This window comes from Gopherus flavomarginatus, chromosome 1 (genome assembly GCF_025201925.1).
Source record: "Gopherus flavomarginatus isolate rGopFla2 chromosome 1, rGopFla2.mat.asm, whole genome shotgun sequence".
NCBI classification, from domain to species: domain Eukaryota; kingdom Metazoa; phylum Chordata; order Testudines; family Testudinidae; genus Gopherus; species Gopherus flavomarginatus.
The window spans coordinates 371896643-371915287 of record NC_066617.1 but is presented as its reverse complement, the minus strand read 5'-3'; the positions used below and the strand labels follow the sequence as shown (position 1 = coordinate 371915287).

The 18645-nt window shown below is 45.8% G+C and overlaps 1 protein-coding gene across 1 annotated transcript; it reads right to left on the bottom strand.

Moving 5' to 3' along the window:
• Positions 1 to 8791: 8791 nt before the first annotated feature.
• Positions 8792 to 9739, bottom strand: LOC127051868 (olfactory receptor 52R1-like). Its single transcript, XM_050954848.1, has one exon. The coding sequence runs from the start codon at positions 9737 to 9739 to the stop codon at positions 8792 to 8794; it is 948 nt and encodes a 315-aa protein (XP_050810805.1).
• Between the last annotated feature and the right edge of the window lie 8906 nt (positions 9740 to 18645).

Genomic DNA, 18645 nt, shown 5'->3' with positions numbered 1-18645 from the left:
AGAGCCAAGAGATCATACCAGCAATTGTTACTTCTGCATGGTGCCTCCAGTTGGGAAAGGTGTGTCAAAGAAGAAAAAGTGGACTGTGCATTATCCAAACATTCCATCAGCTATACGCCAAGTACCCCACGGAGAAGGACTGCCAGTTCCTGATGCATCAGAATCATTCTTACTTGAGTCAGACGAGGAAGAGGAAGAGGATGAAACTTCTGGTCCTGAACCATCAATGTCACAGGACCCACATTTTCTCCCATCCTCCTCCTCTGAACCACACCTCATAACACAAGGTGAACTGAATGACCTTGTCAGGGATTTGGAACTACCCAAGAGTAAGGCAGAGCTGTTGGGCTCCAGACTACAGCAGTGGAATCTCCTGGCAGGCTATCAGGGCAAATGGAGCCCATCAATGCTTGCAGACTATTGCTGGACAATGACAAGAGATGCTCCATTTAATGAATACAAGAGACTAGCCAAGAAGCGCCGAGTAGACACTGAATAGGACTAAACTACGTACATCATAGTTTTTTGCCTTTTGTTTCATAATACATTTTATTTAGATAACCCTTTTGCTTATTTTTAAAGTCTTACATAAACAGGACAGGTGAAATATTATTATGTAAAGCAACCATAAATACATGAAAAGACCTAGGTTTACAATTTATGATTAAAACTCTACTATCTACACAATATACCTAGACATAAAATGTAAAAACTTAAATATCTTAGAAACAGTAGCCAATCAGTTGTTTTAATTGTCATATTTGAATTCAGCACATCAAAATACATAATAAATATCACATTTTATCTCTGAAGCCGATGACTTCTCAAAAATTGTAGACCAGTGATATAGAATAGTAGAAGAGAGAGGGGAAGAGGAAAACTATTGGCATATAGAGATAGCCCAACTAGTGTGAAGGGCTTTGGAGTATGGTTAAACTCTATCAGGGTATAGAGATAGCCTGACTGGTGTGAAGCCCTTCAGAATATGCTTGATTGTTTAGCCCCAATAAACTCATCTAATTGCCTGCAGATTGGACTCTGGACTGTTATTTTTCCAGCAAACTGTGCCTGGGAACTGAGAGGGAGAAGGGAGCTGAACCCCCACCAGCACATATGCTTGTTGACCCCCTCAGAGAATTATAGTAGTTTGGTGAGGCTTGATTCCCCTTTAGAAAAAACCATGTTGACTATTCCCCAGCAATTAATGTATGTGTCTGACAATGTTGTTCTTTACTATGGTTTAAACCAGTTTGCCCAGTACTGAAGCCAGGCTTTCTGGCCTGTAGTTGCCAGGATCAACTCTGGATCCCTTTTTAAAACATTGGCACCACACCAGCTGTCCTCCAGTCATCTGGAAGAGAAGCTGATTTTAATGCTATGTTACAGACTACAGTTAGTAGTCCTGCAATTTCACATTTAAGTTCCTTCAGAACTCTCGGGCGAATACCATCTGGTCCTGGAGACTTATTACTGTTTAGTTTATCAATTTGTTCCGAAAACCTTCTGTAATGACACCTCAGTCTGGGACAGTTCTTCAGATTTGTCACCAGATTTGCACTCCATTTGGGACTAAACCAAGAATCGTCTCTCCTCTTGTGGGTTGCAGGACTAGCTGCTCCAAGAAGCAGTTATTTAAGGTGCCAAGAAACTTTCTCTCTGCATCCTGTCCTGAGGTGACATGTACTCAGTCAATATGGGGATAACTGGAATCCCTCATTATTATTGAGTTTTTTATTTTACCTAAAACATGTGTTTTGGTTCAAGTGCTTGGGAAATCTCAGATCAGGTTACAAAGGCTAGCGTGTGTCCTCCACATAGAGGGAGGGGTGAACTGGGTAATGAACTTACACTGGCCAGGCTTCAGAGCAGGGCAGGACAATGCAGTTTTGGTGTAGAAGGCTGAGGAGCTGGGCGGAATTGGCTCGAGCCTCTCTAGTGTTAGTTTTGAGTGGCTGGGAGATTATTCATGTAACTCAGTTGGCTATGTCTCTGCCTATGGATGGCTGTGTAAGCGCAGTACCTGCCATAGGTTTGGGGCTTGACACAGCATCACAGTGACAGAGGGACACCCCAGGTTAGTGGGACAGAGGGCTCAGCAGTCCAACAGTCCTAGTTGCACACCGGGGATCCCATCACAGGAAGTCTGTTCTTGGGCTAGTCCCAGAAAACACAGGGACTCTCACATCTCTGGGCAAGTTGTTCAAAGCCAAGGGGGATGGCTGGTGGTGCCTGGAGGAAACAGCCAAGTCCAGCTCTCAGTTTTAAAGAACTCTTTCCTCCTTTCTTTGTAAAAGGACCAAGCTCCCTGCATCAAAGCATGGTTTTGTCTGCTCTTCCCACCTTCCAGTGGCTCTAGGGTCCCAGCTGCGTGCCCTGCTAGAACCCAGGCAATGGGCCTTGATTAGGTGGCTAGCAGCTGTCGCACCCTCATGGGACGAGAACATGGTGTGATGCTGTGAGATTGAATAGGATCATTTTTATCATTGTTGTTACCACTTGTCAGGGTTCCCTCCCCACTCTGAACTCTGGGGGACATATGTGAGGACCCACATGAAAGACCCCCTAAGCTTATATTCTACCAGCTTAGGTTAAAATTTCCCCAAGGTACAAATCCTTTCCTTATCCTTGGATGGTATTGCTGCCACCACCAAGTGATTTAGACAAAAATTGAGGAAAAGGGTCACTTAGAGTCTCTATTCCCCCAAGCCCCTTCACCCCCTTTCTGGAGGAGGTTTGAGAGTAATGTGAGTACCGACCATACCCTTTGCCTTTAGGACACTGAAAATCAATCAGGTTCTTAAAGGAAGAACTTTATTTAAAGAAAAAGTAAAAGAATCACATCTGCAAAATCAGGACAGAAGGTAACTTTACAGGGTAATAAAAAATGTAAAACACAGAGAATTCCCCTCTAGGCTCATGTCATGGTATAATTCCTCACTCTGAACCTTAGCGTCCAAAAGGTGGGGTACCAGCATGAATTCCTCTAAGCTTAATCACCAGTTTAGTACTTGTAGTGCTGCCACCAACCAGGAATTCCAGTGCCTGGTACACTCTGGTCCCCCCAAAACCTTGCCCGGTGACTCCCAAGACCCAGTCCCTCTGGATCTTAACACAAGGAAAGTAAACCCTTTCCCTCACCATTGCCTCTCCCAGGCTTCCCCTCCCTGGGTTACCCTGGAAGATCACTGTGATTCAAACTCCTTGAATCTTAAAACAGAGAGGACAATTCACCTTCCTCCGTCCTTCTCTTTCCCTCTCCCAGACTCTCCCTGAGAGAGAAAGTAATCCTAACACAGAGAGAAATTAACCTTTCTCTCCCCCTTCCCTCCTTTCTCCCCACCAATTCCCTGGTGAATCCAGAGCTTTTAATTAAAGAAAGAAAAACAGTAAAAATTATCTTTGTAAATTTAAGATGGAATATGTTACAGGGTCTTTCAGCTATAGATACTGGGAACACCCTCCCAGTCTGAGTATACAAGTACAAATTAAAATCCTTTCAGCAAAATACCAATTTGAACTCCTTCCAACCAAATACACATTTGCAAATGAAGAAAACAACCATAAGCCTAACTCGCTTTATCTACCTAGTACTCACTATTCTGAACTTATAAAAGCCTGTATCACGGAGATTGGAGAGAAATCTGGTTGCACGTCTGATCCCTCTGAGCCCCCAGAGTGAACAACAACCAAACACTAACAGCACAGCACAAAAACTTCCCTCCCTCAAGATTTGAAAGTATCCTGTCCTCTGATTGGTCCTCTGCTCAGGTGACAGCCAGGCTCACTGATCTTGTTCACCCTTTCCAGGCAAAGAGATAGGAAGCACTTCTGTTCTATTAACTCTTACTTATCTGTTTATGACAGCTCAGCTTCAAAGTTACAAAAAACAGGACTAAAACTCCCTCTTAGCATAGGGAAAATTCACAAGCTAAAACAAAAGATAATCTAACACATTTCCTTGCCCCTACTTACAATTGATCATTCCAGGTATGTTTTCAGGAGATGTTTTACTTGCCTAGTTTCTCTCTCCGTCCGGAGAGGGAACAAACAAAGAGAGCCCAAACAAAACCTCCCCTGCCCCTGATTTGACAGTATCTTCTTTCCTTATTGGTCCTTTTGGTCAGGTGCCAACCAGCTTATTTGAGCTTCTTAACCCCTTACAGGTAAAGTGATTTAGAACAGCTTCCCAGGAGGGATTCTATGTTACCCTTATCTCTAAGTTTATCACATCACTGTTATACAATTGCAACACATCTTGTGCAAAGTATGCCATGTCAGGAGTGAATGTGAAAATTATGATTCCCTAAGTATGATTGTCTTGTTTATAGGCATGTATCTTCTTTGTGTCTGAAGTTATGTATATTGACGATTTGTTGTATAGGCTTTGTTTGGGACAGTAAAATGCCATGCACAAGACAGAGGATATAAAAGAACCCCTGAGACATCTTCATCTTGTCTTCCTTTCCCTACACCAGATTTCCAACACAGAAGCTCTGAACAAAGACTGATGACCAGCAACCAGCTTCGGTAATTTCCAGAGAGACTTTTGCAAGGAGACAGTTTATATCATCACTGCGATGATTCTGATCTATGAACACAGAAAAATCACTTGCATGTATCTGACCTATAAACCATTTATAGCGCCTCTTCTTTTATTTTATTATTAAACCTTTATTTTTTCATTGCTAAAGGATTGGCAGCAGACTGATCACTAGGTAAGATCTGAGTTATATATTGACCTGGCTAAGTGGCTGTTCTCTTGAAATTAGAAGGACCCTATATGTGGTGAAAGTGGTTTTCACTGACTGCTCATCATAGATCCTAGTGTCAAGGTAGATAGCCAAGGGCTGGGATGCCTCAGGAGACTGCAGCTTGTCCTGAATTTGGCATCCTCAGCTGTGTCACACTGAGGCACAGTGACACATGGTCACAGAGTTCACTGCTGACAGGTGATTCCCCAACTAGTGTCACTACTCCCAGGAGGTATCCCACTTTTACAGATGGGGAAACTGAGGCATCAGGAAGGGAAGTGTCTTGAGCAGGGAATATACCCCATGAGTCCCTAGCTGCCAATCCCTTGCTTAGTCTCTCTCAGACCTGGCTTGTACGGTCCATGCAGCAGCACAGAGGCATGGCGCTCTCTCTCCACTGGTTTCTCTAGTGCTGGGGATCTCCACTGATGAGGATTTGGCCCAAGACATTTAACCAGAGACAAAGCATCTGCAGAGACCAGGAAACTTGGAGTGAAGGGTCTCAGCTCAGCCATGGATACACTGGGTGACCTTGGGCACAGGCTGTCTATGCATTACATGGAGATTATTAGTCATTATTTCTAGTGTGTTGTTCTCAAAAAGTCCTGATCAAGGCCTTCAAGTCACATGCTGCACTGATCTGGTTCTGTGCAGCACATCCTTGGGCTCTATGCACTGTGCCGAGTTCAAGGCAGCATGTGGTCCCTGGTAAACAAGCAAGAGGGGTCGGTCCTGGGGCCAGTTTTGTTCAACATCTTTATTAATGATCTAAATGATGGGATTAATTGTACTCTCAGCAAGTTTGCAGATGACACTAAACAGAGGGGATAAGTAGATACGCTGGAGGAAAAGGATAGGGTCCAGAGTGACATAGACAAATTAGAGGATTGAACCAAAAGAAATCTGATGAGGTTCCACAAGGACAAGTGCAGAGTCCTGCACTTAAGGACAGAAGAATCCCATGCACTGCTGCAGACTGGGGACCAAATGGCTAAGCAACAGTTCTGCAGAAAAGGACCTGGGGATCACAGTGGATGAGAAGCAGGATAGGAGTCAGCAGTGTGCTCTGGTTGCCAAGAAGGCCAAAGGCACATTGGGCTTCATTAGTAGGATTGTTGCCAGCAGATTGAGGGAAGTGATCATTCCCCTCTATTCGGCACTGGTGAGGCCACTCCTGGAGTACTGTGTCCAGTTTTGGTCCCTGCAATATAGAAGGGATGTGGAGAAATTGGAGAGAGTCCAGCTGAGGGCAACAAAAATTATTAGGGGGCTGGGGCACATGATTTATGAGGAGAGGCTGAGAGAACTGTCTTGTTTAGTCTGCAGAAGAGAAGAGTGAGGGGGGATTTGATAGCTGCTTTCAACTATCTGAAGGGGGGTTCCAAAGAGGATGAAGCTCGGCTGTTCTCAGTGGTGGCAGAAGACAGAACAAGGAGCAAAGGTCTCAAGTTGCAGTGGGGGAGATCTAGGTTGGATATTAGGAAACATTATTTCACTAGGAGGACAGTGAAGCACTGGAATGGGTTACCTAGGGAGGTGGTGGAATCTCCATCCTTAGAGGTTTTTAAGGCCCAGCTTGACAAACCCTGGCTGGGATGATTTAGTTGGGGTTGGTCCTGCTTTGAGCAGGGGGTTGGACTAGATACCTCTTGAGGTCCCTTCCCTTCCTGATATTCTATGATTCTAAGAGAAGGCTGAAGACTGAGCTGTGCGGAATCCTGTTTTTGTGGCTGTAGTTTTTAGCTGTTTCTTTAATAAATTCCTCCTGTTTAAGAAGGATTGAAATTCTACTAATCACGACACAAAAATAGTCTCCCTGCTTCTAACACAAAGCAGAGGAGCAAAGCCAGTTCATGGCCAGATCAATGGTGCTGGGCGGGTGCGGGGGGAGGTCAGGACTCCTGGTTTCTATTCTCAGCTCTGCCACTGACTCTTTGTGTAGCCTTGGGTAAATCACTTTACCTCTGCGTTGCTCAGTCCATTGATAACATGGGGATAATGCTGCCTAGCAGCCTTGCTAAAGAGATTCTAGACGTAGTGATCAAAAGCATCATGCAGAGGGTATGTTAGACTCAGCTTCACTGTTCAGCTTCAGGCCCTAGGCAATGGATGTCCTGTAGTTCTAGATAAGATGCTGTTTAGATGTGTTAATATCTGACTAAAGGTAGGTCTGCTTCTTATCTCCCTCCCTATGGGGCACTGAAGAAAACCCAACCTCTGCCCAGAATCTCACCTTCTCCGCTAATGCAGGGGACCATCCTTCCGCCTCTCCCAGCTATTGTCCTCCTAGCTTCAAAGCTAATCCCTGGCCGTGCCGCAGAGGCTTGGCTCAGAGCAAAGGGCTCCCTGCCCAAACCTAGTGTAGGGATCCTGCCAGCTACAGGCCCCCAGTCAGGAGGAACAAAAGGGAACCAAAAGCTAAAGAAATAAGCCACACGATGGTTTCTGTCCTCAGGACTCTGTAGCTGAGCTTTAGGGCCCATAAGCTGCATGATGCACAGTCTCATCCGCCTGCAACACAGCCCTGGTTCCAGCCCCCAGCTTCTTTTGTATGGATTCCTGGCTTCCCTCTCCACTTCTCATCTGCCTGTCGCCCCCAGCACTGCGTCCTTGCTGCACTCACTCCAGGCTCTCTGTCAGCCTGCAGCAGCTCCTGTCCCAGCCCTGAAGCAGAGGGAGTTCACCTGGGTAAGAAGGGAGGTCGAGATGATGGACAAAGTTTATGGGGTTGGGGAGGAAAGGAGCAAGCAACAGGGCTGTGACTCTGGGGAAAGTGGCAGAACAGAGGTGGGGATGTGAGGGAAGAGATGGAGAAAGGAGCAGGACCTTGTGGAAATACTTGGGATGGGGGAGGGGCCTTGTAGAAAGAGGTGGGGTTGGGGGAATAGGCAGGGAAGGGCTGTCATAGTATAATTCCCAAATCTGGACCTTAGCGTCCAAAATATGGGTACTAGCATGAATTCCCCTAAGCTTAATTACCAGCTTAGATCTGACAGGCTGCCACCAATCAGGACTTAGAGTAGAGCGCCTGATAGACTCTGGTCTCCCCCAGTACCTTCCCTGGGGACCCCAAGACCCAGATTCCCTGAGTCTCACAACAAAGGGGAATAAACCATTCCCTTCCCCCTCCCTTCTTCCTCCCAGCTCCTTCCCGCCCTGGGAACACTAGGAGATCACCTGATTCAACTTCTTGAATCACCACACCAAGAGAAGTGTTACCTTCCCCCTCACCCAGAGGCACTACAAATTCAAGCTGCATGAATCTAACACAAAGAGAAAATTTATCCTTCCCTTCTTCCCACCAATTCCCTTGAACCTTAACTAGGAGAAAAAATTAACAGGTCTTACAAGCAAAACTTTTAATAAAAAAGAAAGAAAAAGTAAAAGGTTTATCTCTGCACTTTAGATGGTAAAAAGATACAGGGTCTTTCAACTTATAAACAATAGAAAGAAACTTTCTCCAGCAGAAACACAATTTAAGCTACTTCCAGCAAGTACACATATGCAAATGAAAAAAAACAAATTAAAAGACTATGACCGCCTTTTCTTACTTACAATTCTGAATAGATAAGAGACTGTAGCAGGGAGATTGTCAGAACCTGGTTGCACCTCTAGCCCCATCCAGGACCCAGAGAGAACAAAGCCAAACCCCAAACCCACAAACAAAGGCTTCCCTCCACGAGATTTGAAAGTATCTTGTCTCCTGATTGGTCCTCTGGTCAGGTGTTGGCAGGTCACTGTTTGTTAACCCTTTATAGGTGAAGGAGACATTAACCCTTAGCTATCTGTTTATGACAAGGGCACATGGCCTCAGCGGTCCAGTTACCAGCAACTAGAATGATTCTAATCCTGTAAGTCAGTGATTTGTACACAGACCGATTCCTCAGTTTGTCAGGTTGACACAGCACAGTAAGGCCAGGAAACTGATTAATGTCACTTTGACTGTCCAGTCAGTGATTCATGGAAGGAGGCCAAGCATCATGTCACCAGCCAGCTCTGCACAGAGCTCGGTCTGATGGACAGAGCAGAAGGAGAAAAGTTTAGGCTCCTTCATGAGTAAAGAGACGGAGCAGCCTGCCTCGGATCCCTTTCGTCCTCACCCCATAGATGACGGGATTTAGCATGGGGGGTATCAAGTGGTACACACTGGCAATGAGAACATGGAAATGCCCAGGCACATTCTGGTTAAACTGGTACCTGAGGAAGAAGAAGAGACCTGGTATATAAAAGGATAAAATGACAAAGAGATGGGAGCTGCAGGTCCCAATAGTCTTGAGCTGGGCGTCCTTTGTAGGGAGGCTGAAGATGGCTCTGAGGATCTGGGTATAGGACATGGTGATAAAAATCACATCCAGAGCCATCACACAGAATAGCACAAAGAGGCCATAGTAACTACTGATGCGGGTGTCGGCGCAGGCCAGATTCACCATGGCTATGTGTGCGCAGTATGGTTGGGGGATGATGTTGGTTCTGCAATATGGCCACTGCCTCGCCAGGATAGGAATGGGCAGTATAAGCAGGCAGCTGCGCAGCAGCACGGTCAGGCCGATCTTGGCCACAAAGTGGTTTGTGAGGATGGTGGAATGTCTTAGGGGGTTGCAGATGGCCACATAGCGATCCAGAGCCATGGCTACGAAGATCCCAGACTCCATCCCTGAGAAGCATTGAATGAAGTACATCTGGGTGAGGCAGGCACTGAAATTGATCTCCCTGGAATTGAACCAGAAGATGCTCAGCATTTTGGGCAGGATGGAAGAGGACAGGACAAGGTCAGTGACGGCCAGCATGCAGAGGAAATAGTACATGGGCCTATGGAGGCTCGGCTCTGTCTTCACGATGAACAGGATGGTGAAGTTCCCCAAGATGGCTATGGTGTACATGGTGCAGAAGGGGATGGAGATCCAGATGTGGGCTGCCTCCAGCCCAGGAATGCCCAGCAGGATGAAGGTAGTGGGGTTCTTGAAAGCAGTTGTGTTGGAATCTGACATGGAATAGAAGAGGAGGTGTCCAACTCTGAGACAGAACGGTGTCTCCTGAATGTACTATACGTTCCCTTGACTTCCAGCATGTGCCCAGGGTCTAGGGTGATGCTCGCAGTATAAATGTCTGTATGGAGAGACAATGTTAATTTAAGACATTAAATGTACCGTTGGAGGTTTTTCTAATGGATGAAACAGATTGGTTGCTCTTCACACACTGAAAAATGACATTTTCATTATTCAGGTAAATTAATTGTGAACACATGACCCTATCAATGCCAATTCCATATTTTATGGTGCCCCCCGCCTCAATAATTCCTGTACATCCTTGTGTGAGAAACCTTAGAATCATAGAATCATAGAATATCAGAGTTGGAAGGGATCTCAGGAGGTCTTCTAGTCCAACCCCCTGCTCAAAGCAGGGCCAATTCCCAACTAAACCTTAATAGGCACCAAAAGGAAACAAGAGTGTGAATATTGGTTATCCATCATTGTTCTTTAATGCAATGAAAGCCAGGCTAGAGAGTCCATGCTAAAGGGAGTTCCCCATTCACTCAATTGCTCAAAATCTGAGAGTGGAAAGAAAAACAAAGTTTTAACAAACACGTACCAGAGAGAAACATCCCAACTAGAAGACACCTCAGAGGAAAGACCTGGGCATCATTCATAGCAGTGGTCAAAACAAAGAAAATGGAAAACCTGCCTTATGAAAGGAGACTCAAAGAGCTTGGCTTGTTTTGCCTGGCCAAAAGAAGGCTGCGGGGGGATATGCTTGCTCTATATAAATATATCAGGGGGGTTAACGTTAGGGAGAGAGAGGAATTATTTAAGTTTAGTACTAATGTAGGCACGAGGACGAATGGGTACAAACTGGATATTAGGAAGTTTAGACTTGAAATTAGACGAAGGTTTCTAACCATTAGGGGAGTGAAGTTCTGGAACAGCCTTCCGAGGGAAGTAGTGGGGGCAAAAGACTTATCTGGCTTTAAGACTAAGCTTGATAAGTATATGGAGGGGATGTTATGATAGGATAGTTTAATTTGGGCAATTGATCTTGGATTATCACCAAGATAATCCAAGTCTGCTCAATGGTCTGCGGGGAGATGTTGGATGGGATGGGAACTGAGTTACTGCAGAGAATTCCTTCTTGGGTGCTGGCTGGTGAGTCTTGCCCACATGCTCAGGGTTTAGCTGATCACCATATTTGGGGTCGGGAAGGAATTTTCCTCCAGGGCGGATTGGCAGGGGCCCTGGAGGTTTTTCGCCTTCCCCTGCAACGTGGGGCATGGGTCGCTTGCTGGTGGATTCTCTGCAGCTTGAGGTCTTCAGACCAATTTTGAGGATTTCAATAACTCAGTCCTGGGTTAGGGGTTGTTATAAAAGTGGATGGGTAGGGTTCTGTGGCCTGCCTTGTGCAGGAGGTCAGACTAGATGATCATATTGGTCCCTTCTGGTCTATGAGTCTATGGGATGCCTAAGGAATGGGATGGAGAAAATCCTGCTCTGGATCTGGTCATGAAGTCTCTATAAAGGATATAGCATTTCTGAGACAGGCTATGAGAATGGGGAAGGCTGCCATATGCAGACTGAAAAGTTTGGGACTGTTTAGTTTAGAGAAGATACAAAGAAGGGGGCTTATGATAGAGGAAAGGAAAATAATGAATGGGTCTGATTACATTCAAATGGACAAACAGAGAACAGTTCCCAACCAGTAACATCTATGGACACTTTTTGTTTCAAAAGGGCTAATTCTTCTAAGGTGAAGCAAATTATCAACAAAACTGATTGGGAGGAAAAATTTTGAGAGAAATATGTGAATGAGAATTGGGTGTTCTTTACGAAGAGTTTATTAGACAGCTTGGAAGCCACAATTCCTCAGTCAAGAGCGTGAACAACTTTGGCTAAAAACTGTGTTCAGTAGCAAGGTGAAAGCAGGAGTTGTGGGGGGAAGCAATATATAAACACACACAAACACAAATAACTGACTCTGTAATCTAGCGGAGAAATGCAGAGCAAGGCCCAATGGCTGGAAGATAAAGCCAGACAAATAGCAGCTGAAAGTAAGGGCCAAATTTTTAGCACTGAGGGTGATTAACATCTGGAACAAACTGCAGAGGGAAGTGGTGAATTCTCCAACTCCGCATGTCTGTAGATCCAGACTGGATGTTTTTCTGGAAGATCTGCTTGAGGACTTGTCTACACTTAAAATGCTATAGAGGTTCTTCCTTATCACTTACACCTATGGCAGGGGGTTTTGCATCCACACAGGTAATCCACCTCCCCAAGAGGTGGTAGTTAAGTGGATTGAAAAATTCTTCTGTTGACCCCATGCCAACTATATCGCGGTTAGGTTGATATAGCTACATCTCTCAGGGGTATAGATTTTTTTGCTGTTGCAAGAAAAATAACATGTAATTTTTGGATGCATTAGCTGAGGCATCACGTGCAAGTCAAAGGAGGTGATAGTGCCGATGCACTGGGTGCTGGTTCAGCCTCAGGTCGAGAACTGTGTCTAATTTGGTCACAAATGTATAGGAAGGATGTAGAGAAACTGGAAATTACCAGAGGCGAGAGACAAACATGATGAAAGGGAGAGAATTCAAGCCATATAAGCAAAGGCTGAAGGAAGTGGGTATGTTTAGTTTGGAAAAGAGGAGACTGAGAGGGACATGGCAGCAGTCTTCCAGGATTTTAACAATTTCCACCCCACCATCAACCTCAGCCTGGATCAGTCCACACAAGAGATCCACTTCCTCAATACTACAGTGCAAATAAGCGATGGTCACATAAACACCACCCCATACAGGAAACCTACTGACCCCTATACTTACCTGCATGCCTCCAGCTTCCATCCAAGACACACCACACGATCCATTGTCTACAGCCAAACTCTAAGATACAACTTCATTTGCTCCAATCCTTCGGACAGAGACACCTACAGAATCACTACCAAGCATTTTTAAAACTACAGTACCCAACCGAGGAAGTGAAGAAACAGATTGACAGAGCCAGAAGGGTACCCAGAAGTCACTACTACACAATGGACCCAACAAAGAAAGTAACACAACGTCACTAGCCGTCACCCACAGCCCCCAACTAAAACCTTTCCAGCGCATCATCAAGGATCTACAACCAATGCTGAAGGATGATCACTGACTCTCACAGACTTTGGGAGACAGGCCAGTCCTTGCTTACAGACAGCCTCCCAACCGGAAGCAAATACTCACCAGCCACTACACAACAAAACACTAACCCTGGAACCAATCCCTGCAACAAACCCCATTTCCAACTCTGTCAGCATATTTATTCAAGGTACACCATCATAGGACTTAACCGCATCAGCCAAACATTCAGGGGCTTGTTCCCTTGCACATCTACCAATGTGATACACGCCATCATGTGCCAGCAATGCCCCTCTGCCGTGTATATTGGCCAGACCAGACAGTCTCTATGCAAAAGAATAAATGGACACAAATCAGACATCAAGAATTGTAACATTCAAAAACCAGTAGTAGAGCATTTCAATCTCTCTGGAAAACTCAATGACAGACTTAAAACTGGCAGTTCTTCAACAACAACAAAATTAAAACAGACTCCAACAAGAATCTTCAGAACTGGAATTAATGTGCAAACTGGACACCATCAAATTAGGCCTGAATAATGACTGGGAGTGGATGGGTCACCACCAAAAGTAATTTTCCCTCTGCTGATACTTACACCTTCTTGTCAATAGTTGGAAATGGGCCACTTTGATTGCATTGGCCTCGTTAGCCCTACAAAAGTAATTTTCCCTCACTTGGTATTCACCCCTTCTTCTAAACTGTTGAAAATAGGTCACATCCACCTTAATTTAATTGGCTTGTCAGAACTGAACCCCCGCTTGGTAAGGCAACTCCCATCTTTTCATGTGTTAGAATACATACTCTGCTTGCTGCATTTTTCACTTCATGGATCTGATGAAGTGGGTTTTAGTCCATGAAAGCTTATGCCAAAATAAATGTATTAGTCTCTAAGGTGCCAAAAGGACTCCTCACTGTTTTTGCTAATACAAACTAACACGGCTATCACTCTGAAATAAAGAAGATGGAGAAAAGATGTTCACTCTTGCCACAAAGGGCAGGACAAGAGGCAATGGGTTCAAACTACAGCATAGCAGATTTAGATTAAATCTCAGCATAAGCTGCCTAAATGTAGGAACAGAAGGACAAAGGAACAGATGCCTTGGGAAATCATGGAGGCTGCTTAACTGCAGGTTTTCTAAAGGAGGCTGGACAGTCATCTGTCCCGGATGGTTTAGACACAACAAATCCTGCATCTTGGCAGGGGGGTAGATTAGCTAACATTTGTGGTTCCTTCTCCCCCTATGTCTCTAGGATTCTATGATATAAAATGCCAGTTTAGACCAGGTCTTAGTCAAACACAAGGGATTCACAAATGGATTGGCCATTGTATATGGTGCTGGTGGCACGGCACTACCGTTGGTTAAGGATGTCTGACATCTTCAATTAGGAGACCTCATTTTAAGTTGCTTATAAATGTGCCAAACTTTAAAAAATTGGACTAAAATTTCACATGCCGGATGTTTGCTTCCGGCTGAATTGTTTTTTGAGTTTCCAGCATAACGTTTGAGCTGACTTCTTAAATGAAGCTAGGAGAAAAGATGTGTTGCCCGTGCTGAAACATTCATATAATTGTTCGAGTGAGGAGCCCAAGCACCTCCATGGAGATTAAAGTCAGGGAACAGCCCCCGCTCCCCCGTTAACAACCGGAGCCCTGAAATGCAAGAGGAGGACAAGGTGACAGTGTCTGTGCATTAACACACAGCTGGCTCCCGAGGTCTTTACTCAGTTCTTACTCCAAAGGGAGTTTTGCCTCAGTGGGGTCTTGGTGAATGATGGGCCAGGGCCTCAGAATTTGGCCTCGCATTGTCCATCTGCTAACACCTTTCATCCTGAAAAGTCTACTGTGGCATTGAAATGCAGCCACCTTGGGCTGGAGGCCATCAGCCCGGGAGGGCACAGCAGAGGGACATTTTAACCCATGATACTGAAGCGAACTCATCCCCTGTGGCAAAGGCCCTTGGATGTTTAATGGCTGTGCAGAGCGGAAAGGACCACAGGCCTATTCTCTGTCGCATCACATCCATGTTGTACTGGGTTTGTCACGCAGGTGAGCTCCTCAGCAAGAAATGGGTACCTGTGAACCCTTAACAAGAAGTGTCTTCCCAGGGAATCCCCCTCAGGTAGCCGTGTCCCACACCTCTCTCACTCCAGCATCTGCAGCAACATCCCACGCTGAGAGCTGACACAGAGACGTGCTACATTTATAATATAGCTCTGTGCAATCCCAGGGGGGTTTGAGGAGTCTCTAGAGGAAAAGTGAGCATCTGAATGTAAACAGGCTGAAGACCAGCCTGTCTGGGCTTCTTGGTTCTTTATCCAACTTTAGGAGTAAACAATAATTAAGTGACCTTTCCAAAGGGAGATGAGAACTCTTGGGCTCTGCGCTGAGTCAGAGAAGAATTGGCTGCTCTGTGCATTTGTGCATATTTAAAAATTATAGTTGATTAGTAGGAAAACTAGGGATAATGCTTTAAACTGCATAGTGTCTGATACCCTGTAAGTCCCAGGTGGGATGGGTAGATACTAAAGAGACACATCTATAGGAAGATACCTGAGGGGAGACACAGGCACTTTCTGCAGGCACACAGGGCTGTTACTAAGGGATCAGAGATCAGAAATTCTCCCCAGTAACTGTCATCATACTGTGCAGCAACTTTCATTGAAGGACCTTCACAACACCTAGCAAAGGAAACTCACTATGGTCATGCCCCATTAAACAGATAGGTAAACTGAGGTATGGGGAGACATTATTTGGCCAAGGTCACACAGAGATTGAGTGGTAGGATGACAGACAAAACCCAGGCATATTGAGTTCCCTGCCGTAACCATGATTTCTCCATCACACCGGGAGGGAAATGGACTCCTGCTCTGGCAGGGGCTGTTCATTCGGTGGGATGAAGAGGAAAGGCTGGAAGAGGGAGTCTTTAGCCATTGCCATCCTGTCAAGAGGAATCTGAGTTTTTCACAACTAGCTGCTGTTTATGAGCTCCCTGCTCCTCTGAGGTGTGAACTCCGAGACTCCACTTCCACTGCCCTTCAGAAACCTGCCAACGCATCACAGTCACTGGGGTCGCTTCAGGGGAACAGACTTAGAAAAAAGCAACACCAACAGAATGTTCCTGTGGAGAGAGGGCAGCTGGGGGCCTGCCTGGGGACAGAGGCCTCCCTCCCCCCAAAGCTGCCATGGAACAAGGGTGTGTGTGGCTACAGGCAGGATAGAGATTGGATTAATGTTTGCATAGGGTTTGTTCTCTCTCTCTTGCTTCATTTCCTCCCAGTCTCTCCCAGGTGGAATTGAAATCGAATGTTCCAGGCTGAGTCTGTCTTCCCAGCACTGTCCCGACTGGAAGGTGCTTGGATTCCCACAGCTGAACTTTCTGCATGCTCCTCTGGCTCCTCTGGGGTATTTCTCCAGTGCGGAGCACCGGGGTTTTAAGCACTGAAATGAGACTGAATGAATTCTCCTTCCAAGGGCAATAGGGACGCCGTGTTCACCTGCATTCAAGTTACTAATGCTCTGTACCTGGCAAGAATGGTTTGACCTTTGTCTGTAGCTGAAGGCAAAGGGAGGGGGAGGCCCTGATTTGGCTGGATTAGTGTGTTAATTATTTTTGATCATTAATTGTGTTGTGGAAGCTTCCAGAGGCCCTGCTCAAGTGGAGGGCCCCTTGTGCTGGGCCCTTCGCAAACACTGAAGGAGAAACAGACCCTGCCGCAAGGAGCTTATAAGATGAGGATTTGGCCGAAGACATTTAACTAGAGACAAAGCATCTGCAGAGACCAGGAAACTTGGAGTGAAGGTTCCCAGCTCAGCCACGGATATACAGGGTGACCTTAGGCACAGGCTCTCTATGCATGTGGTCCCTGGTAAACAAGCAAGATGGGTCGGTCCTGGGGCCGGTTTTGTTCAACATCTTTATTAATGACTGGATGATGGGATAGACGGCACCCTCAGCAAGTTCACAGATGACACTAAACTGGGGGAGAGAGGTAGATAAGCTGGGGGGTAGGGATAGGATACAGAAGGACCTACACAAATTAGAGGATTGAGCCAAAAGAAACCTGATGAGGTTCAACAGGGACAAGTGCAGAGCCCTGCACTTAAGATAGAAGAATCCCAGGTACCTCTACAGGCTGGGGACCGACTGGCTAAGCAGCCATTCTGCAGAAAAGGATCTGGGGATTACAGTGTAGAAGAATCGGGGTTTGAGTCAGCAGTGTGCCCTTGTTGCCAAGAAAGCTAATGACATATTGGGCTGCATTAGTAGAAGCATTGCCAGCAGATCAAAGGAAGTGATTATTCCCCTCTATTCGGCACTGGTGAGGCCACACCTGGACTATTGCATCCAGTTTTGGTCCCTTCCCCTACAGAAGGGATGAGGACATACTGGAGAGAATCGTTGGGGCATATGACTTATGAGGAGAGGCTGAGGGAACTGGTGTTGTTTAGCTTGCAGAAGAGAAGAATGAGGGGGGATTTGATAGCTGCTTTCAACTGCCTGAAAGGGGGTTCCAAAGAGGATGGGGCTCGGCTGTTCTCAGTGGTGGCAGATAATAGAACAAGAAGCAATGGTCTCAAGTTGCAGTAGGGGAAGTCTAGGTTGGATATTAGGAAACACTATTTCACTAGAAGGGTGGTGAAGCACTGGAATGGGTTACCTAGGAAGGTGATGGAAACTCCTTCCTTAGAGGTTTTTAAGGTCCAGCTTGACAAAGCCCTGGTTGAGATCATTTAGTTGGTGTTGGTCCTGCTTTGGACTAGATGACCTCCTGAGTTCTCTTCCAACCCTAATATTGTATGATTTTAAGAGAACACAATGCAGAGGACCAATGCCAGTGCATGGCCAGAGCAGTGGTGCTGTGGGGTCAGGACTCCCGGTGCTTATTATCAACTCTGCCACCGGCTCGTTGGGTGGCCTTGGGTAAATCACTTTACTTCTGCGTGGCTCCGTCCATTAATAACATGGGGATAATGCTGTTAGGAGGCTTATTCCTTCACCCTCTCACTTCCCTGGTCCTTCTTGCATGAACAGAGAGCAACAATACCCCAAGTCCAAAGATGCAAATAATTTGATGTTTATTGGGGTGAACTTCCCGCAAGCATGATTCCAGTTTCCTTCCTCAGTGTCCCCCTTCCCAGCTCTGACACCACAGAGCCTTGCCTGTGTCCCTGTTCCCGTTCCCACCCCTTAGCAAAACATGATTCCAATTCTACCACCCCCATTCCCTGTTCCCTTTCCCCCCCACTTACTTCCTGATTGACTGCAGATTATATAGGAAAACTTGAGTTCTGCTTAGCTATTCCTTAACCAATCATTTTACTGAAATTTAACTAACCAACCCTAACATATTGTAACATGGTTATTTAACCAGCTATATCCCACATCATTCATTGGTTTACACCCAGGAAAATTAATTATACAACACTCAATTGTCCACCCCTTGCCATAGGCCATTGATCCTGCTCCTCCATAGTCATAGGAGAGGGGCACAGTCAAACATCTTCTCTGGATTTACACCATTTTACGCACCCCTCCATTGATTCCCAGCAAGCGCCTCCCCTTCTTATTATTCCCATAGGGCTTCTATTTCCAGGCACCATGGTAGCTATTACAGTGGTGCTGGCCTCCTAGCTGAGCATTTTGCATTCGCACACACATCTCCCTCTTCCTCCCCAGGTCAGCCTTTTGAAGCCATTCCCCACCCATGTCACCGAGGTTTTCTGTTCATTGAAACACAACAGTGCTAGTAACAAGATAAACACTACAGACAAACAACATAAAACATAGATCC

Bases quoted from the DNA above. Each gene is read 5' to 3' on its own strand.
- LOC127051868 (XM_050954848.1), bottom strand. From the start codon at position 9,739: ATGTCAGATTCCAACACAACTGCTTTCAAGAACCCCACTACCTTCATC.